A 17,102-nucleotide genomic window follows, 5' to 3' on the forward strand; every position below is an offset into this window, starting at 1 on the left:
AATCTGCAAAAATGTCAACAATTCTGTGTTTTTCTGTCAATATGGGGTGCTGTGTGTACATTAATGAGGAAAAAAATGAACTTAATTGATTTTAGCAAATGGCTGCAATATAACAAAGAGTGAAAAATTTAAAGGGGTCTGAATACTTTCCGTACCCACTGTATATATATAAAATCAGATTCCAAAAATTACGTACTTGTAATTGAACTGAATTACATTTCAAAATACTCGTAATCAGACTACAGTTACTTTTTTATGGATGACATGATTACATATTATTTACACAATAGCAATAAATTATTCATCATTTATTCATTCTCCTTAATTCTTATTTTTAATATTTTACATTTTCCTTCCTAAAACAACCTGCTTATATATATTTAGAAAGTTTTCAAGTTGGTTAATCTATAAATGCTGTTAATCTATTAAAAAATTATATTATTATTATTATTATTAAATAACACATTTTCTGTAATTATTCATGATTAATCGCACATTAATATAAAATATGTTTATATTGTCATAATCGAACACTAAATTTCCAAATTTATGCAGAAACAATTAAGATGGTGTATTTTAAATATGTGTTTCATGGCATCTTTTTACTAAGTAGCCAATTATTAATTAAGTCCAGTATCATTGATATCAGCATTGCTACTGATGTCTTTATTATATCCATTTTCTCACAATTTTAGCCATTAATTATTTCCATTCAACATTATAGTATATCTGAAAGCCAGTATTTTCAAAATCAAATAGCAATAACGTAACAATTTTAACATGAACTATAAATTGTATAAATCTAATATAGATTAAACTTTATTCTAGCAACAAAAGTCAGCTAGCAGAGCAGTGAGTGGTTTCTCATTTTCTTTTGTTCTTTGATTTACATCAATGACAGACTGCAGCAGGTTTTACTTTAAAAGCAGTGCTGTCACTTTAAAACCTGATGCATAAGACACAGATCTGACACACATCTGTTTTTCTCCCAGATCTTTTCGGTCATTTATGACTTTTTAGGACTGTGTTTACCAGTCCACTCACCAAAAAAGGGCATTTTGACATGATTATGTGTGTTTTAGACTCTCTCTCCCCTGTGACAACTTGCCCCGGTCTCCTTTATATTATGCTGTTATTCCACTATGAGACTCCATGTCTATAGATAATTACCTGTATGAGGTAGGTGACCCTAGTAAGCAGGTTTTTGAGGGTGACCCTTGTCTGCTTTAAGCCAGTTTGAGAAGGGGAAAAAGTGACAGTATCTCCACACCAGGAACACATGCTCGGTGGCGTGTTGGTGGCAGAGGGGCAAATTCGACACACCACCCCATACCACACTTCACTCCGACCCCCCCATGTCCGCAGGATGTCTCCAGCGCAACGACACCCCGCCCTCTGAACTCTCGTACTCCCATGACAGAGACACCGGCGCTGACGGAGCGCCTGAGAAAGAAAACCTGAGGTTATTCACAAACAACATCAGTGCTCAGCAGCTCCTGAACCTTCTAATGATTAGCCTCTATAAACTAGAATGAAAACAGAAGTTTAAACTTTGGAGGGATTTGGTTAATATTTGGGTCGAGGATACCAATGAGTGTCCATGATAAAGAAAAGGAAAATCTTTTAGAAAATGTTTTTAGAAATGTAATTTGCAGTTGTCAGTTAATGTCAGTTTCATAAGTTTTTTTTTGTTTTGCTTAACTTATGTTGAAAACGGTCCATAGCTTCATGCCAAACTACTTAAAAAGATTTATTTTCAAAAAATGACATTCTTTTATTGAGACTATTTTCTTCATTATGATATCAGGACAGCTGTTTCACCCTAAAAAATAAAAAAAATACATATTATTCAATCACATAAAGGCAAAAAGTCCCAATGTGGTCACTTAAGCCAAGCACCACCTGAACTGCTGAGATCATTGTAAAGTTAAAGAAGCAGCTGAAAACACACCTCTTTTGTAAACATTATCCACCCAAGAGCCTTGAACCAATGCATTCACAGAAAAAAAAACAAAAAAAAAACCTTTCCCTCTCTCTGCATGCCTCTTCTTCTCCAGCTTGCTTTATAATTTAGTTGTCAAATAAACCCATCATTGTATATTGCGAATATTGTTCCATTACACTATCAGCAAAAGGTTCACTCTATGAACGCAAAAATAAGCATTTTAAAAAACGACACAATGACGTGACACAATTCTACTCATCATTCAACCATCAATCGTTAAAGGAAGTTTAAAATTATAAAAGCATGCACAAATTACTTTTAACATACCATGAATAAACCCATAATCCTAAAATATTTCTGCAACAATATCATGCACATGATAAATATCACTGTAGTAATATATTGTCTATATTATATAACATACATTACCTTATTCAAACATGTTCATTAATATTAACACTGAGTGACAGTATTTAAAAATGATTTCATTTGTCATTTTAACGGATAACAAATAATGTATTATCTGCTTTAGAAACAGTCCAGTAAACACTGCTAACAGGGATTAGAAGTGAAAAGGGGAGACAATTACTGTTTAAAGCATCCATGTGAAAACAAACCTGGAAAGACATGAGGATTTGGGCAGAAAGGTCAGAGACTCTTGATGCATCCCAGTTAATTATTCATAGGATATATGCTATATTAACTTAAAAAATAGTACATGAAGGAAATGTACAGCTCATTCAGTCAAGCTGATGGAAGATGTAGGTTGACTACTACAATACATTCAGAATTCCTCTAAAATGCAGGATAAAAGGGCAAAAATGTGTTTGTCTTTTACATGCATATAATCTGATATAGTAGTATCACATGAAGAGTGATGTTTTTCTCCAAATATCAGCACGACTGCAAATGTGATATAGAGTGTTTTCACGACCTGTCAGTAATCGTCCATACTGGTGGCACTGAAGGTAAACAATGCCACTGAACCAAATGAAACTTGCATATTTTGCTGCTTAATGCTGCTAAAAAATAGTCAATTATTGTCATGTTTTGAGCTGTACTGACAAGCTGCTGAAATATTAGGCTAATATCTTAATACTGCGTACGTATCTTTACCACCTATTACCTTTAGTTTGTCAAAATATTGTACCCTTTCCTGCTTACTAAGACATTCTCTATTTCTTCCATGGTTTAGACAGCATAAATCAGCAGAACATATTCATTAGTACATTAAGCATGCAATCCCATGCTGTTGCGCATCCGGGTAACTCACCAAACCGTGAGGTAGGTGCAAACCCTATTGTTTTGATGAACAGTTAAATAAACAAGAAATTAACTGACTTACATTTTAGACACAACAGTTCTTGTTTTTGCTGTATTTCAACAACAAAAGTAGTTCCAAACAATGCGAATGGTTCTAATTTTAGACAGTTATGCACTGTCGGCATATGTTGAAGTAGATTTGTCTCTGAAAGAATATGCACCGTTAATGCAGCATTAGAAAACTTCAGTTTTTTTACTTTCGCTTTCTGTATAGTAAATTGGCTGAAGTTAAGATGTTCACCGGCATAACTAAGTTTTCACGTTTTTTGTGTGATATCCATTAACTCGCCTTCGTGGTTTAAAACAGAAGTATGTCCAATATTGGAACGTAACCGCAAAACCCCCATGCTTATGTATCTTAAATGCGGGGAGACTTGAAATAAAAAATGATATAAATACTGTTCAGTTTCTCGCAAAACCGATGGTTTCGTGTCTTAGGACATCAGTGTATCGTCACGAGTCAGAGGGTTTAATTTGGTTTTGTTTGTGTATGTTTTTTTTTGACTCTCAAAGATTTGGTAGCCATTGCAATGGTTTGAGTTAAAAATCTTCGTTTGTGTTCTACTGAAGAAACAAAGTCACCTACATCTTGGATGCGCTGGGGGTAAGCAGATAAACATCAAATTTTCATTTTTGGGTGAACTATCCCTTTAGTTGTGGATTTGTAATGGCAGGTTAATTGCATTTAACAGTCTGTATAAATGCACGCATGCCACTTCAGATGCAGATTCTGTGCCACCTCTGCATTACAAACACAAATTGTATTGATATTGATTTCATTTGACTGGTAACAGCCCTATAGTGTCTTACTATTTGAATTTACTGATTAAATTTAGGAATTTAACACAAAAGATAAAGCATACATGTAATCAGGTTAGAAAAAAATTGCCTTATAAAGGCAGAATGCCCATAAAAGGTAAAAATTAGTTTAAACTTTTTGGAAAAGCTCATTTCTGTTACTCCTGCAAACTAACCACCACACAGAATATAAAGAATATCAAAAGCTTTGGGAGTCAGCTGTCCATGGCAGTCCTGAACCTGTCAAAGCACCAGCACAATAACACACTCAACAAAATATTGTCTAATTATCATTATCGACAAAATACAAAATTCCAAAAAATATCAAGATATAATATTTTGTCATTTTCACACCCCCCCAGTGACAAGTTTTTTTCTAAAAGTTTATTCACAAAGATTGTTTATCCATTGTTTTATCTTCTTACATATAGTTAGTTGTTCTCTTACTTGTGCAGGCGGTGGTGTTGGCATCAGTGGGCGCACGGTAGTAGCCACTCCGACACTCGCAAAGTTTTGACCCTTCTGAACTGGTTCTGCTGTTCGCTGGGCACTCCGTGCACGAAACCGAGCCGGCCACTGGTTTATAGGACCCGACTGAGCACGCTATTGAAAAGAGAGAAAAGAAAACATTACAATTATGGCACAAGACGCACTCAAGCTGTTTGGAAAGTCTCAGATTCCCACTTTGGAATTCTGTCAACGACACCAGGAACTGGATGCCGAGTACAGACGGGGTATATAATGATCCAACTGGATGCAAAGACTGGCAAATGAAACGTAAAGTGTTGCAAAGAGAACTGGAAAAACAATTAGTTTCAAACACACTCAATTAGCGGGTGCAAATTTAATAAGCAAGGCTTACTGTTCTCTCAGGCACTTCATTTATTTAGTCAGATGTATAATTACCAAGAAAACAAAGAGCAAAAACATTGTTCGAGGGAAAGTGCTCAGCATGATTTTTGTTATTCTGACAGGATGTAATTCAGTTCTTAGTTTTGTAACATGACATGAAAAAGACACAGATCTGAAGCCATCAGAAGCATTTGCCACCCAATGATATAATTGCTGTGACCCTGTGATCTCTGATTGGCTGTTAATTTGAAACACTGCTTTATTGGACTCTCGCAATTGGATATAATTATACACTCGGCCGCTGTGGATCATGTCAACCATTCACTGGAGATCGATTGTGACCCAGCTTGAATCTCAGCAATGCCCTCCATCCTTTCAATTGTGTGGCCACAGAACAAACCACAACAAACACAATGTGAGGTACATCGGGGAATCAATATGTTTGCATAAACCAGACCAAACTGTCCAGGCTTATCAAACAATATAACTGCTGAGTCACAGAAGAGCTTGTATCATGACAGGGACACTGTGGTTTGTTGAAACGCTTTGTCACAGAAACCCTGTGACACTCTTAACGCCTTAACATAATTACGCTTGATAGAGTTAAGAGTTTCCGTTTCATTCTTGTCAGCCTTGAAGTTTTCACAAGTGTCTGCCCTCAAGTGAATAGACAGGTCAGGCACGTATAACACATTTAAAGCACTTCAAAAGGAGATAGCGAGAGAGAAGGGAAGAAAGTGATTGCAGTTTTCAGAAAGCTAAAAGGATTTTTATGTTCTCGCTTGTCTGTCAGATTTGATATTCGCTCCTAAACACTAGCGCGAGAAGTGAGAAAGAACGAATGAAAGATGGGCGTAGTGAGAGAAAAGAAAGAGAGCATTGTCCATCCATCTTTCATGTGGTTAGATCATATTATCCAATGTATTCTTCACTAACCGTGACAAAATACATGTTTTAGCTACAAAACTTCCTCACTCCTCCGACATCGCCTACACCTTTCAACATTTCTCCTATTCCTCTCATTCACACTCCCCGTTCACCCGCTTATCAGCCAATCGGTTCCTCATTTCCTTCTCTAGCGGATACTATTTAGCCACAAGGCATCTAGTTTTCTCATGAAAATAATTTAACACATTTATGGCCATTATTAACTGTCCCAGATTTCTTATCAGTTAATGAGATTGCATCAATTTGATTCGGTTGCTGAACTGCAAAAGGGACAAAAGGTGTTTTTATGACATGCATGTTTGGTATTAGAGTAAGTATAAATATATACAGTGGTTTTTAAGTTTTACATTTACATGTCATATCAGGAATAATGACAAAATGCTCTTCTTGAGGAAAGCCACTGTTGAGAATGAAGGGGTTAAGAGACACTTCAAGAGACTAAAATCACTGTGGTGGCAGTAAATGCTTTGAAATATTTAATCATAATCTTGTTTACAGTATGTCCTTCTCCATCACATAAAGTGTGCGGCTTAGCTTAGATGCCGCCAGATAACTCATGCTGATTCTAGAATGCTGATTCTATTATGATTTCATCAAATTCTATCACATTTTATATCAAATGAGATCATAAACTCATGTTTTTAACATACACATACACACACACAGATATATGTGACCCTGGATCACGAAACCAGTCATAAGGGTCATTTTTTTTAAAAATTGAGATCTGAAAAGCTGAATACATAAGCTTTGTTAGGGTAGGACAATATTTGGCAGAGATACAACTATTTGAAAATCTGGAAACTGAAGGTGCAAAAAAAAAAAAAACGAAATACTGAGAAAGTCGCTTTTGAAGGTGTCCAAATGAAGTTCTTAGCAATGCATATTACTAATCAAAAATTAAGTTTTGCTATATTTACAGTAGAACATGATGGAACATGATCTTTACTTATTATCCTAATGATTTTTGGCATAAAAAATGATAATTTTGACCCATACACTGTATGTATGTATGTCTGTAGGTGTGTGCATGTAAAATACAGTAAAAACAATAATCTTGTAAAATATTATTACAATAAAATAACATTTATATTTTAACATATCTTATTATTATCTGTTTTAGAAATTTGCTTACAGCTGTGCCGTTTAATATTTTAAACCATAATACAAGTATTTTCAGAATTTTTGGATGAATAGAAAGCTCAAAAGAACTCATTTATTTAGAATTAATTTATTAAAATAGATCCAATAGAATAACAACATAAAATATAGGAGAGAGAAAATGTTATTTAAATAAATATTTAAATTATATATTGTAAAATTTATAAAATTGTATAAAATAAAATATAAAACATTACAAGACATTATATATATATATATATATAAATATATATATATAATCTAATTACATAATAGAGTTTTTTTCTTCCTCCTATGCTATATTATATTAGGGAGGAAGGAAAAAAAAGTTTTGAAATTATATTGAAATTACATTGTATAAAATTGTGTTATAATATAATATCATATCATATCATATCATATAGGAGGGAGACAACAAAAAAAATAATATTTTAAAATTTAATTAAAATAAAATTTTATTTAAAAAAAAACCCCCAAAAACAAACAAACAAAAACAATTCTGATAAGGACTGTTCCTACCAGAAAAAAAGACTATAATTTTGTATAATTATATATATATATATATATATATATATATATATATATATACATATATTTTAATTATACAACAATAATAAATAACATATTATATATTTAATATTTATAATAGTTTTAGTATTTGTAATATTTGAATTTTATATTAATATTATATACTGTGTGTAATATATATATATATACACACACACACACATACACACAATTATATTATATATAGAAATTTTATATTTAAATAACATTTTTCTCTCACCTATATTACGTTATGTTGTTATATTATATTATGTTATATTATATTGTATTGTATTATATTATATATTCAGTTTGCTGAAAGTGCATGTTTGTTTGAGCAGGTTTATGTGTGTGCTTGGCAAATCAAGTGGGAATTAAGCTAAAGGCATTGCTGGGGGAGGGGGTTGTTCATGTTTAAATAAAGCCCGCCTCAAACAATAACAAAACTGATGAAAAATTAAATTAGCGAACGTGTTGTATTCAGAGAAGAACTGAAAGAGACATTGAAAAAGATGCACATGAAGCAAAACTGTAAAAGCAAATGGGCAGAGAGAGCGAGAGACCTCAGTGGAGTGTATAATTTGCCGTTGACATCGTACTTGGTATTTAGATCGCTGACCCAATTTCTCTCTTTCTCTCTCTCTCTCTCTTTTTCTCTCTCTGTCTCTCTTCCTCTCGTGGTTGCTCTCATTCTCTTTATTTGGCTTGCAGCGTTTTGACTAAAGCACACAAATCCACAAACACACATAAACACATGAATACACAAACAACAAACACAGTGACTGACACACAACTTCAAAAACGGGACATAAAAAGGTATGCACCTATTTAGTACTCTCTCTTTCTCTCCCCGGGCTGCATGTGCATCTCAGACTGCTACGTAGAAACCACCCTAGGAAATGCATTTCTCTCTAATTAATCTCCATAATTATCCTATTTAATGTGAAATTATTTGCTTGTAATGCTCTGCTGGCTCCTGGCATTACACAATACTCGTTTTCTGTTAATTAGATTGTTCAGCATTAGCTAAACTGGAGACTGAAAGCTCCTGGATGTCCCATCTGTAGTGGACGGTCGTTTGGTTTTTGTACGGTGGAGAATGTGCTAGTATTTATAATAATATTGGCAATATAATGTTTGTAACAAACAACCTCTAAACAACCTTGTGGACACCAGTTACATTTTGGTTTCATCCTTTTCAATGAATCCTGCAAAACTGCACTGATCAACATGCAAGTTTAAAATGTCATTGAATACCCCAGCGACTGAATGACAGGAATCAAGAGTCGCTTTTATGCTTTCTGAATGGCCTTTGCAACACGGAGGATATAAATCTTACAGCAAATTATCGTCAACCCTCCATTCAGGGCTGCGTTTTAGTTTATTAGTATGTCAGAAGTGGGAATGAGTCATTCCGCCTACAAAAACACAGTCAAATCTAACAAAGAAGGTTATTTATACCCGGAGTCTGAAGGACTTTGTAAATGACATTTGATATTAGACACAAGCGGATGAAAAGATGGACGCTAAGCTGACCACTACGCAAAAAAAGTTTTCATGTGCGGATGAGCAGGTGTAATTGGTTCATCTGCTCAGTCGTGCTTTAGCGACTAGAATCTTGAAGGACAACCGAGGTCAAAGTAAAAGAACATTCATGTCTTTGGGGGCTTTGAGACTTGCTCTTTAACAAACAACTCACTCAGACTCAAATCTGTAGTCTGATATTTAGACACATGTCCAGAAAATTGTTCTACTTTTTTTTTTCTTCATAGATGCTTATTGAATGTTCTTTTTTACATTTAGATTACATTTGCTGTCATGTAACACTTACGTAATCTTGAAAAACATTGTTTTAATAACACTGTTAAATTAAATCTTTAGCAGATCTCAAATTATTATTAATTTTCAAACTGCACATTATAATGTGATGCCCAAATTCACTTAGCATGTAGCATTTAAAAGACTTCTTTAGATTTTAGTGTTTTATTTTTTTATTTATTTAGTGAAAAAAAAAAGTAGTAAAGAATTTTAATATTGACTTTTTCATTTATTAGCAATAATTGTTTTAATTAAGATATTTATTAATATTGGCAATTGTAAAAACAATTGGAGAAAACTGCTGCTCTGCACCAAACAGCAAATATGCATCATGGGTAAAAATAAAAAATATAGAGGTTTAGGCTTAAAAGAAGTATGGCAAAACGCCTAATAAAAAAAACTGCTGATCAAAAGTTTAGGATAAGTAATTTTTTAAGAAGTTTCTTATGCTCATCAAGGCTGCATTTATTTGATCAAAAATCCAGAAAAAACAGTAATATTGTGAAATATTATTTCAATGTAAAATAACTGTTTTCTATGCGAACGTATTTTAAAATGTTATTTATTCCTGTGATGCAAAGCTGAATTTTTATCATCATTAGTCCAGTCTTCAGTGTCACATGATTCTTCAGAAATCATTCTAATATGCTGATTTATTATCAATATTGAAAACAGCTGTGCTGCTTAATATTTCGTTGTAACCTGTGAAACTTTTTTCAGGATTCTTTAATAAATAAAAAGTTAAAAAGAACATTTATTTAAATTTTAAAAACAAATTTGTTACAATTTCAACTTCCATTTAAAAGTTTGTGGTCAGTACATTTTAAGTAAATTTTTATTATTTCTTTCTTTCTTTTTTTTTTTTTTTTTTTTTGAAAGAAATTAATACTTTTATTCATCAAGTGTTAAATTGATAAAAGGTGATAGCAAAGACTTCTATTTTGAATAAATGCAATTATTTTAACTTTTAATTCATCAAAGAATCCTGAAAAAACAATCACAGGTTTAAAAAAAAAAAAAAATTAAGCAGCACATAAATCATAAAATAAATCAGCATATTAGAATGATTTCTGAAGGATCGTGTGACACTGGAGTACTGGCTGATGAAAATTCAGCTTTGCATCACAGGAATAAATTATATTTTAAAATATATTAAAATAGAAAAGCATTATTTTTAAACCGTAATAATATTTCACAATATTACTGTTTTTTCTGTATTTTTAGTCTTAATAAGCATATATATATATATATATATGAACACAAAACCAGTTATAAGGGTTTATACACCATCTATAGAGTTATACAAATTCATAAATTAAGTTTTCCATTGATGTATGGTTTGTTAGGATAGGGCAATATTTGGCTGAGATACAACTATTTGAAATCTGGAATCCGAGGATGTAAAAAAATGAAATATTGAGAAAATCCCTTTTAAAGTTGTCCAAATGAAGTTCTTAGCAATGCATATTAATAATCAAAAATTAAGTTTTGCTATAATTATGGTACGAAATTGACAAAATATCTTCATGGAACATGATGTTTACTTAATATACTAATGATTTTTGGCATAAAAGAAAAATTGATCATTTTGAAACATACAATGTATTGTTGGCTATTACTGCAAATATACCCGTGCTGCTTATGACTGGTTTTGTGGTCCAGGGTCACATATATATTGCAGTCCAGTTATCACTCTTGTCTTTGATAGCATTACAAGGCGACAAAATATGAGAGAAGTTCAAATCAGTTTCGCTTCTAAATGTGACATCATCAAATTTAAATGTAAATGAAATATGGAACACCTGCACTTAAGAATAACACATCACAACACATTTGCGTTCAAAATAAAACTTGTTCCACACGCGACTGTGTCATCTGTCCATCTCGCATGTACTGTGTGATTTCTGCCATCCCAGTGCTCCAGTCTTTAACTCATGTCCACTACTATGTCCTTCCCCCTTCCTCTTCCCTGTGGTTTCTGTCACTTGTTCAGCTGAATGGCCATTACATCACTGTGACCTAAATGTGTCACATCCCTCTCTTATCCCACTCTCTCTCCGTCTCCCCACCACTCTACTTTCGTCTTCAAGATATCCCAAAACTTCTTGTCTGATTTGCTCGCATCGCCCCCAGAATTTAACCCCTTTCAGCTCTCCTCTACTTCTGCTGCATCTCTATCTCTCTTCCTCTCTGACCTCATTCCCTACATTGCTCGGATAGACAGAAAAAAAAATATTTGTTGATGAAAAGACAATTACTTCATTAACATTCCTCAAATTCTCTCTTTCTGTTTCTCCTCTGCCAGCCAACAAACAATACAAAACAAGAAAAAAAACAAAGATATTGAAAAGATATATGCACATATAATGCTGACAATGTTGGTTGCCACAATGTATTTGATTTCAGGTACAACTGAAACACAACCTGACCACAAATGCATTTATTGTTTATATGTTAAAGGAGAAGTCCACTTCCAAAACAAAGATTCACATATAATGTACTCACCCCATTGTCATCCAAGATGTTCATGTCTTTCTTTCTTCAGTCGTAAAGAAATTATGTTTTTTGAGGAAAACATTTCAGCATTTTTCTCCATATAATGGACTGATATGGTGCCCCAGTTTTGAACTTCCACAATGCAGTTTAAATGCGGCTTCAAACGATCCCAAATGTGGTTGTAAAGGATCCCAGCCGACAAAGAAGGGTCTTATCTAGCGTAACGATTGGTAGTTTTCATAAAGATAATACAATTTATATACTTTTTAATGAAAAACACTTATTTTCTCCCTCAACTTCAAAATCGTCCTATATCGCTGTTTTACCTTTTTTGTGAAGGGTGTTTGATCTTCTTTGCATGTTCACGTTGCAAAGACTGGGTCAGTACGTGTGCAGCGATGTAGGATGATTTTAAAATGATTTTTGAAGTTAAGGGAGAAAATACAATTTGAGTTTTTCAACATACTCTAACTGTCTTGAGACAGAATACACAGAGTTCAGGGAGAGCAAGACAAGACGAGCTTTTGACAATAAAATGTATTTAAATTGTATTTTTTTAATGTAAATAACCGACCGTTTTGCTAGATAAAGGGATTGTTTACAACCACATTTAGTTTGTTTGAAGCCACATTTAAACTGCATTTTGAAAGTTCAAAATCAGGGCACCATATCAGTCCATTATATGAAGAAAAATGCTGAAATGTTTTCCTCAAAAAACATAATTTCTTTACGACTGAAGAAAGAAAGACATGAACATCTTGGATGACAATGGGGTGAGTACATTATATGTGTTTTGGAAGTGGACTTCTCCTTTAAGTTAATTATGAATACCACAGGCTAATTCCCTTTTTAATATATTTGAAAGACATCTATAGGAATTTGTTCATGCTGTAAGTTTATATACTATTGTTCAAAAATTTGGGGATGTTAACATTTTAGAAATCTCTCATGAAGGGTGCACTTATTTGATCAAAAATGCAGTAAAAAAGAGTAATATTGTGAAATAATATTACAATTTAAAAGAACTTTTTAAAAATTGAATATATTTTAAAATGTAATTTATTCCTGTGATGATAAAGTGGAATTTTTCAGCATCATTACTCCAGTCTTCAGTGTCACATGTTCCTTCAGAAATCAGTCTAATATGCTGAAACCATTTGTGTCATTAATAATGTTGAACAGTTATGGTGCTTAATATTTTTTTAACACAGCAATATACACTGCCCTCCAAAAGTTTGGAAACGCCCTAGAAAAGTGGGGTTTTGGACAATATTGGCATGAATCCTTTTTAATTTGTGATAATTTTGCACTGATAAGGGACAACACAAACTACAAAAACATATTTTATTACATAAACAGTTTATACATAGAAAAAAACGTACATTTTCGATTAATCAAAATATCCACCATTAGCAGCTATTACAGCTCTGCATAATCTGGGCCTAAATTCATTGTATTCTAAACTTAATTGCCAATCAATTGTTGAAGCTATTAAGATGTACTGACCCAAAAATCATTTATAAACCTGGGCCAAGTTTAAACCAGTAACCAGGCATCACAGCTGGCAAAGGGGCATGTCTGACTTTGACATGTATGTATTGCCATTATTATGTAATTAAAATGAAAATTATTATTGCTGCTCTTCAATGATAATGTCCAGTTACTTTAATGTATTTGCACCAAAAAAATGATAAGGATTTATACTTTGCAGGGGTGTTTCCAAACTTTTGGAGGGCAATGTATATATATTTTTTAATTCCTTGATGAAAAAAAGAATATAAACATTTAGAATATAAACTGTCACTTTTAATTAATTAATTTAGTCAAGTACTGAATTTTTACTTCCCTAGCATAACCCTAATAGAAAACTTTTTTTTAGTTTCCCCTATAAGAAATATTATTTAACTAATATTTTTCCAAACGAGGACTGTCATTAGCTAAGACAAATTGGGACAAATTTGTAACTTGCAATCACAAAACACAGTGCATGCAATGCGCCACATGTCTTTTGTGTCTTTAATTAGATCTGTGTTTATGGGCTCCTTCCCGCTTGCCTGAATACACCGTGTGTCATTTTCTGTCCATCAAATTCCGTTGATAATTACCATGACAGGAAGCCCGCAGAGTTCTGATTCAAAGATAACTGACACAACAATGACGCACGCAACAATGAAATGATAAGGTGAGTGAAAGGGGGTTGCTGGTTAGAAGTATTTGTCAAACGTTAGTGGATCATCCTCATAGTAAATGTAATGAGCTCAGGACCAGCCCGTGGGCTTGTGGGGCCCCAGTCAAGATAAATATAAATGGGCCCCACCAATACTGACATATTGGCCCAATATTAAATCTAAACAAATGGCACTGAAATAAAATCACTACAAATAAGTACACAAATAAATTTTAATAATCATAAAAATTGTTTCTTAAACAGCAAATCAGCATATTAGAATGATTTCTGAAGGATCATGTGACACTGAAGACTGGAGTAATGATGCTGAAAGTTTAGCTTTGATCACAGGAATAAATTACATTTTAAAATATATTAAAATACAAAGCAGTTATTTTAAATATTAAAATATTTTATAGTATTACTGATTTTGCTGTATTTTGGATCAAATAAATGCAGACTTGGTGAGCAGACGTCTTTAAAAAACATTAAAAATCTGTTTAAAATCTTTTGACTGGTAGTGTATTTCTAGTCACTTTTAATTGTTACTTTTCAGTTTTTATCAATTCACCTAAACAGTAATGTGATAGAACAAATAATTATTGATATTATTTGAATTATTGAATTAATTATTAAAAGTACAAGTAAATCATGTTGAGACTGATGTAAGAGTGTAAAAAACACTTTTAAAAAAATTTTATTATAGAATTTCTGGTTAAATTTAAAAATAATTTTGGGTAAACACTTAACTCTTACAAGTAGTAAGAGTATCTTACTAGTATCGTGGGAAAATATGAATAAAGTCCTGCTTTGGTTGTGATACTTTTTTTAAAAAATAAGTTGGAAATGATTCAGTGACTCACTTGTAAAAAAAAAAAAAAAACGATTTGTCACCACCTATTGATGTTCCGATGTAAACTGCAGAATAAATCACTGAATGAAAGAGTGAATAAATCTAAACAAATCTATTTGGTAGAACAGTCGAGTCACTGAGATGAATCAAAATCCACACCATTAGACTACATGTTTTTTGACTCACCTAAACATGCTGAGCCATTATGAATGGGCTCATATCCTCAATCAGTGAACAAATCTTTTTGGCAAATGGATTCAAAAAATTTGAGTCACTAAGGTGAATCAAAGTTTCCACTATTAAACTATTGTTTTATTGTTTCACCTAAAGAGGGGCAAAGAGTTTATTACCGGGCTACCATTATGTCACTGAATGAATCAGTTAATGAATCTGATAAAAACAGTTTTAAGAAATAGATTAAGAAAAAACATTTGAGTCACTGGGGTTTATCAAAATCCCTATCATATTTCAACATGTTTTGTTAACTCACCTTAACAGGCCAAGCTATTATGATTAGGCTCAAATACTGTCATTGAATTAATCAGTGAACAAATCCGAACAAATCTTTTTGGCGATTGGACTCAAAAAATTTGACTCACTGAGATGAGTCAAAATTCCCACTATTGCACTACATGTTTGACTGACTCACCTAAACAGGCCGAGCCATTATGATTGGGCTCATATCCCGCATCACATGTGCATCCTCCGACAGGCACCAGCCATTCGCCTTCTGTGTTACAGTGCATTCTCGGTGCTGTCCCACTCTGCGATTGACTATGGGGTACACAAGTTCCAGTCACCGGGACTAGAGATGTTGGCTCCGCCCCCGAGGGCGTGGCTGGGTAGAAAGCCAAGAAACGACTGGTTGCTGGACATCGACGATAAAATATGGAAACGCCCATAAGTGACACGCATGCCCCGCTGTCAACTATTGCTAAAACAAACCTGAAAAAGAGAGAAAAAAAGTGATGAAAAGAGACAGGCGACAAGCTTAAAAGCCAGCTTGAGACCAGACAGACTAATAACTGTTGTTTGTTTTCATATTCAAACCATATCAGGGTAAATATTAACACTGTGGCTGATATTTACTCAGCCGAATTGCCTGATCCTGAGTGACCACATCCTCATTTCATCTGCACACAGTGACCATCGTTCATCAAGGGTTTTGGGGGTTTTGGGAGAAAGGCGAAAGGTCATCGTACCCTTTACGTGTGAGAGGAGCAAAGCTGCGGGTTTTGATATTGATGCGTCGTGCGTTCTCAGATTTGTACTGGTGAGGTAGACTTGGCTCCACACGACTGAAGCTCTTGTCTGCTGCGATGGTGTCAATCTTCACCCAGCCCTCTCTCGTCTCACCACTGGAAGGCTAGAGCCCAGAGACAGAGAGAGATCCTTAGAGAGAAGAACTATCATACTAATATGAACAAAGTGATAGATCACTCAAAAATTTTAATTATTGACCCTCATGTCGTTCCAAACCATAAGACCTTCGTTCATCTTCGGAACACAAATGAAGATATTTTTGACGACATCAAAGCTTTCTTACCCATAGACAGCAATGCAACTACGTTCAAGGCCCAGAAAGGTAGTAAGAACGTCGGTAAAGGAGTACACTTTCAAAACAAAGATTCACATATAATGTACTCACCCCATTGTCATCCAAGATTTTCATGTCTTTCTTTCTTCAGTCGTAAAGAAATTATGTTTTTCGAGGAAAACATTTCTGCATTTTTCTTCATATAATGGACTGATATGGTGCCCCGAAAATGCAGTTTAAATGCGGCTTCAAACGATCCCAATGCGGTTGTAAACGATTCCAGCCGAGGAAGAAGGGTCTTATCTAATAAACAAAATACAATTTAAATACTTTTTATTCTCAAACGCTCATCTTGCCTTGCTCTTGTTGAACTCTGTGTATTCTATCTCAAGACAGTTAGGGTATGTCGAAAAACTCCAATCGTATTTTCTCCCTCAACTTCAAAAATCATTTCAAAATCATCCTACATCGCTGCAGAAGTACTGACCCAGTCTTTGCAAAGTAAACACGCAAAAAGATCAAACGCCCTTAACAAAAAAGGTAAAACAGCGATATAGGACGATTTTGAAGTTGAGGGAGAACATGAGATGGGAGTTTTTCGACATACCCTAACTGTCATGACCCAGAACAAAAACAGTTCAGGCAGAGTAAAACAAAAACATTAAAAAGTATCTAAATT

The 17,102-nt window shown here is 33.7% G+C and overlaps 1 protein-coding gene across 1 annotated transcript in view; it reads right to left on the reverse strand.

Annotated features, from left to right (window-relative positions):
• ephb6 (eph receptor B6) overlaps positions 1–17,102 on the reverse strand; it is a 67,961-nt gene that overhangs the window by 16,508 nt on the left and 34,351 nt on the right. Inside the window, 5 exon segments of the mRNA XM_051132239.1 lie at positions 1,171–1,353; positions 1,355–1,443; positions 4,514–4,669; positions 15,536–15,831; positions 16,089–16,252. Coding sequence (XP_050988196.1) covers positions 1,171–1,353; positions 1,355–1,443; positions 4,514–4,669; positions 15,536–15,831; positions 16,089–16,252 — 888 coding nt within the window.

The sequence above is a fragment of the Labeo rohita genome, chromosome 16, assembly GCF_022985175.1.
Source record: "Labeo rohita strain BAU-BD-2019 chromosome 16, IGBB_LRoh.1.0, whole genome shotgun sequence".
Lineage (NCBI taxonomy): Eukaryota > Metazoa > Chordata > Actinopteri > Cypriniformes > Cyprinidae > Labeo > Labeo rohita.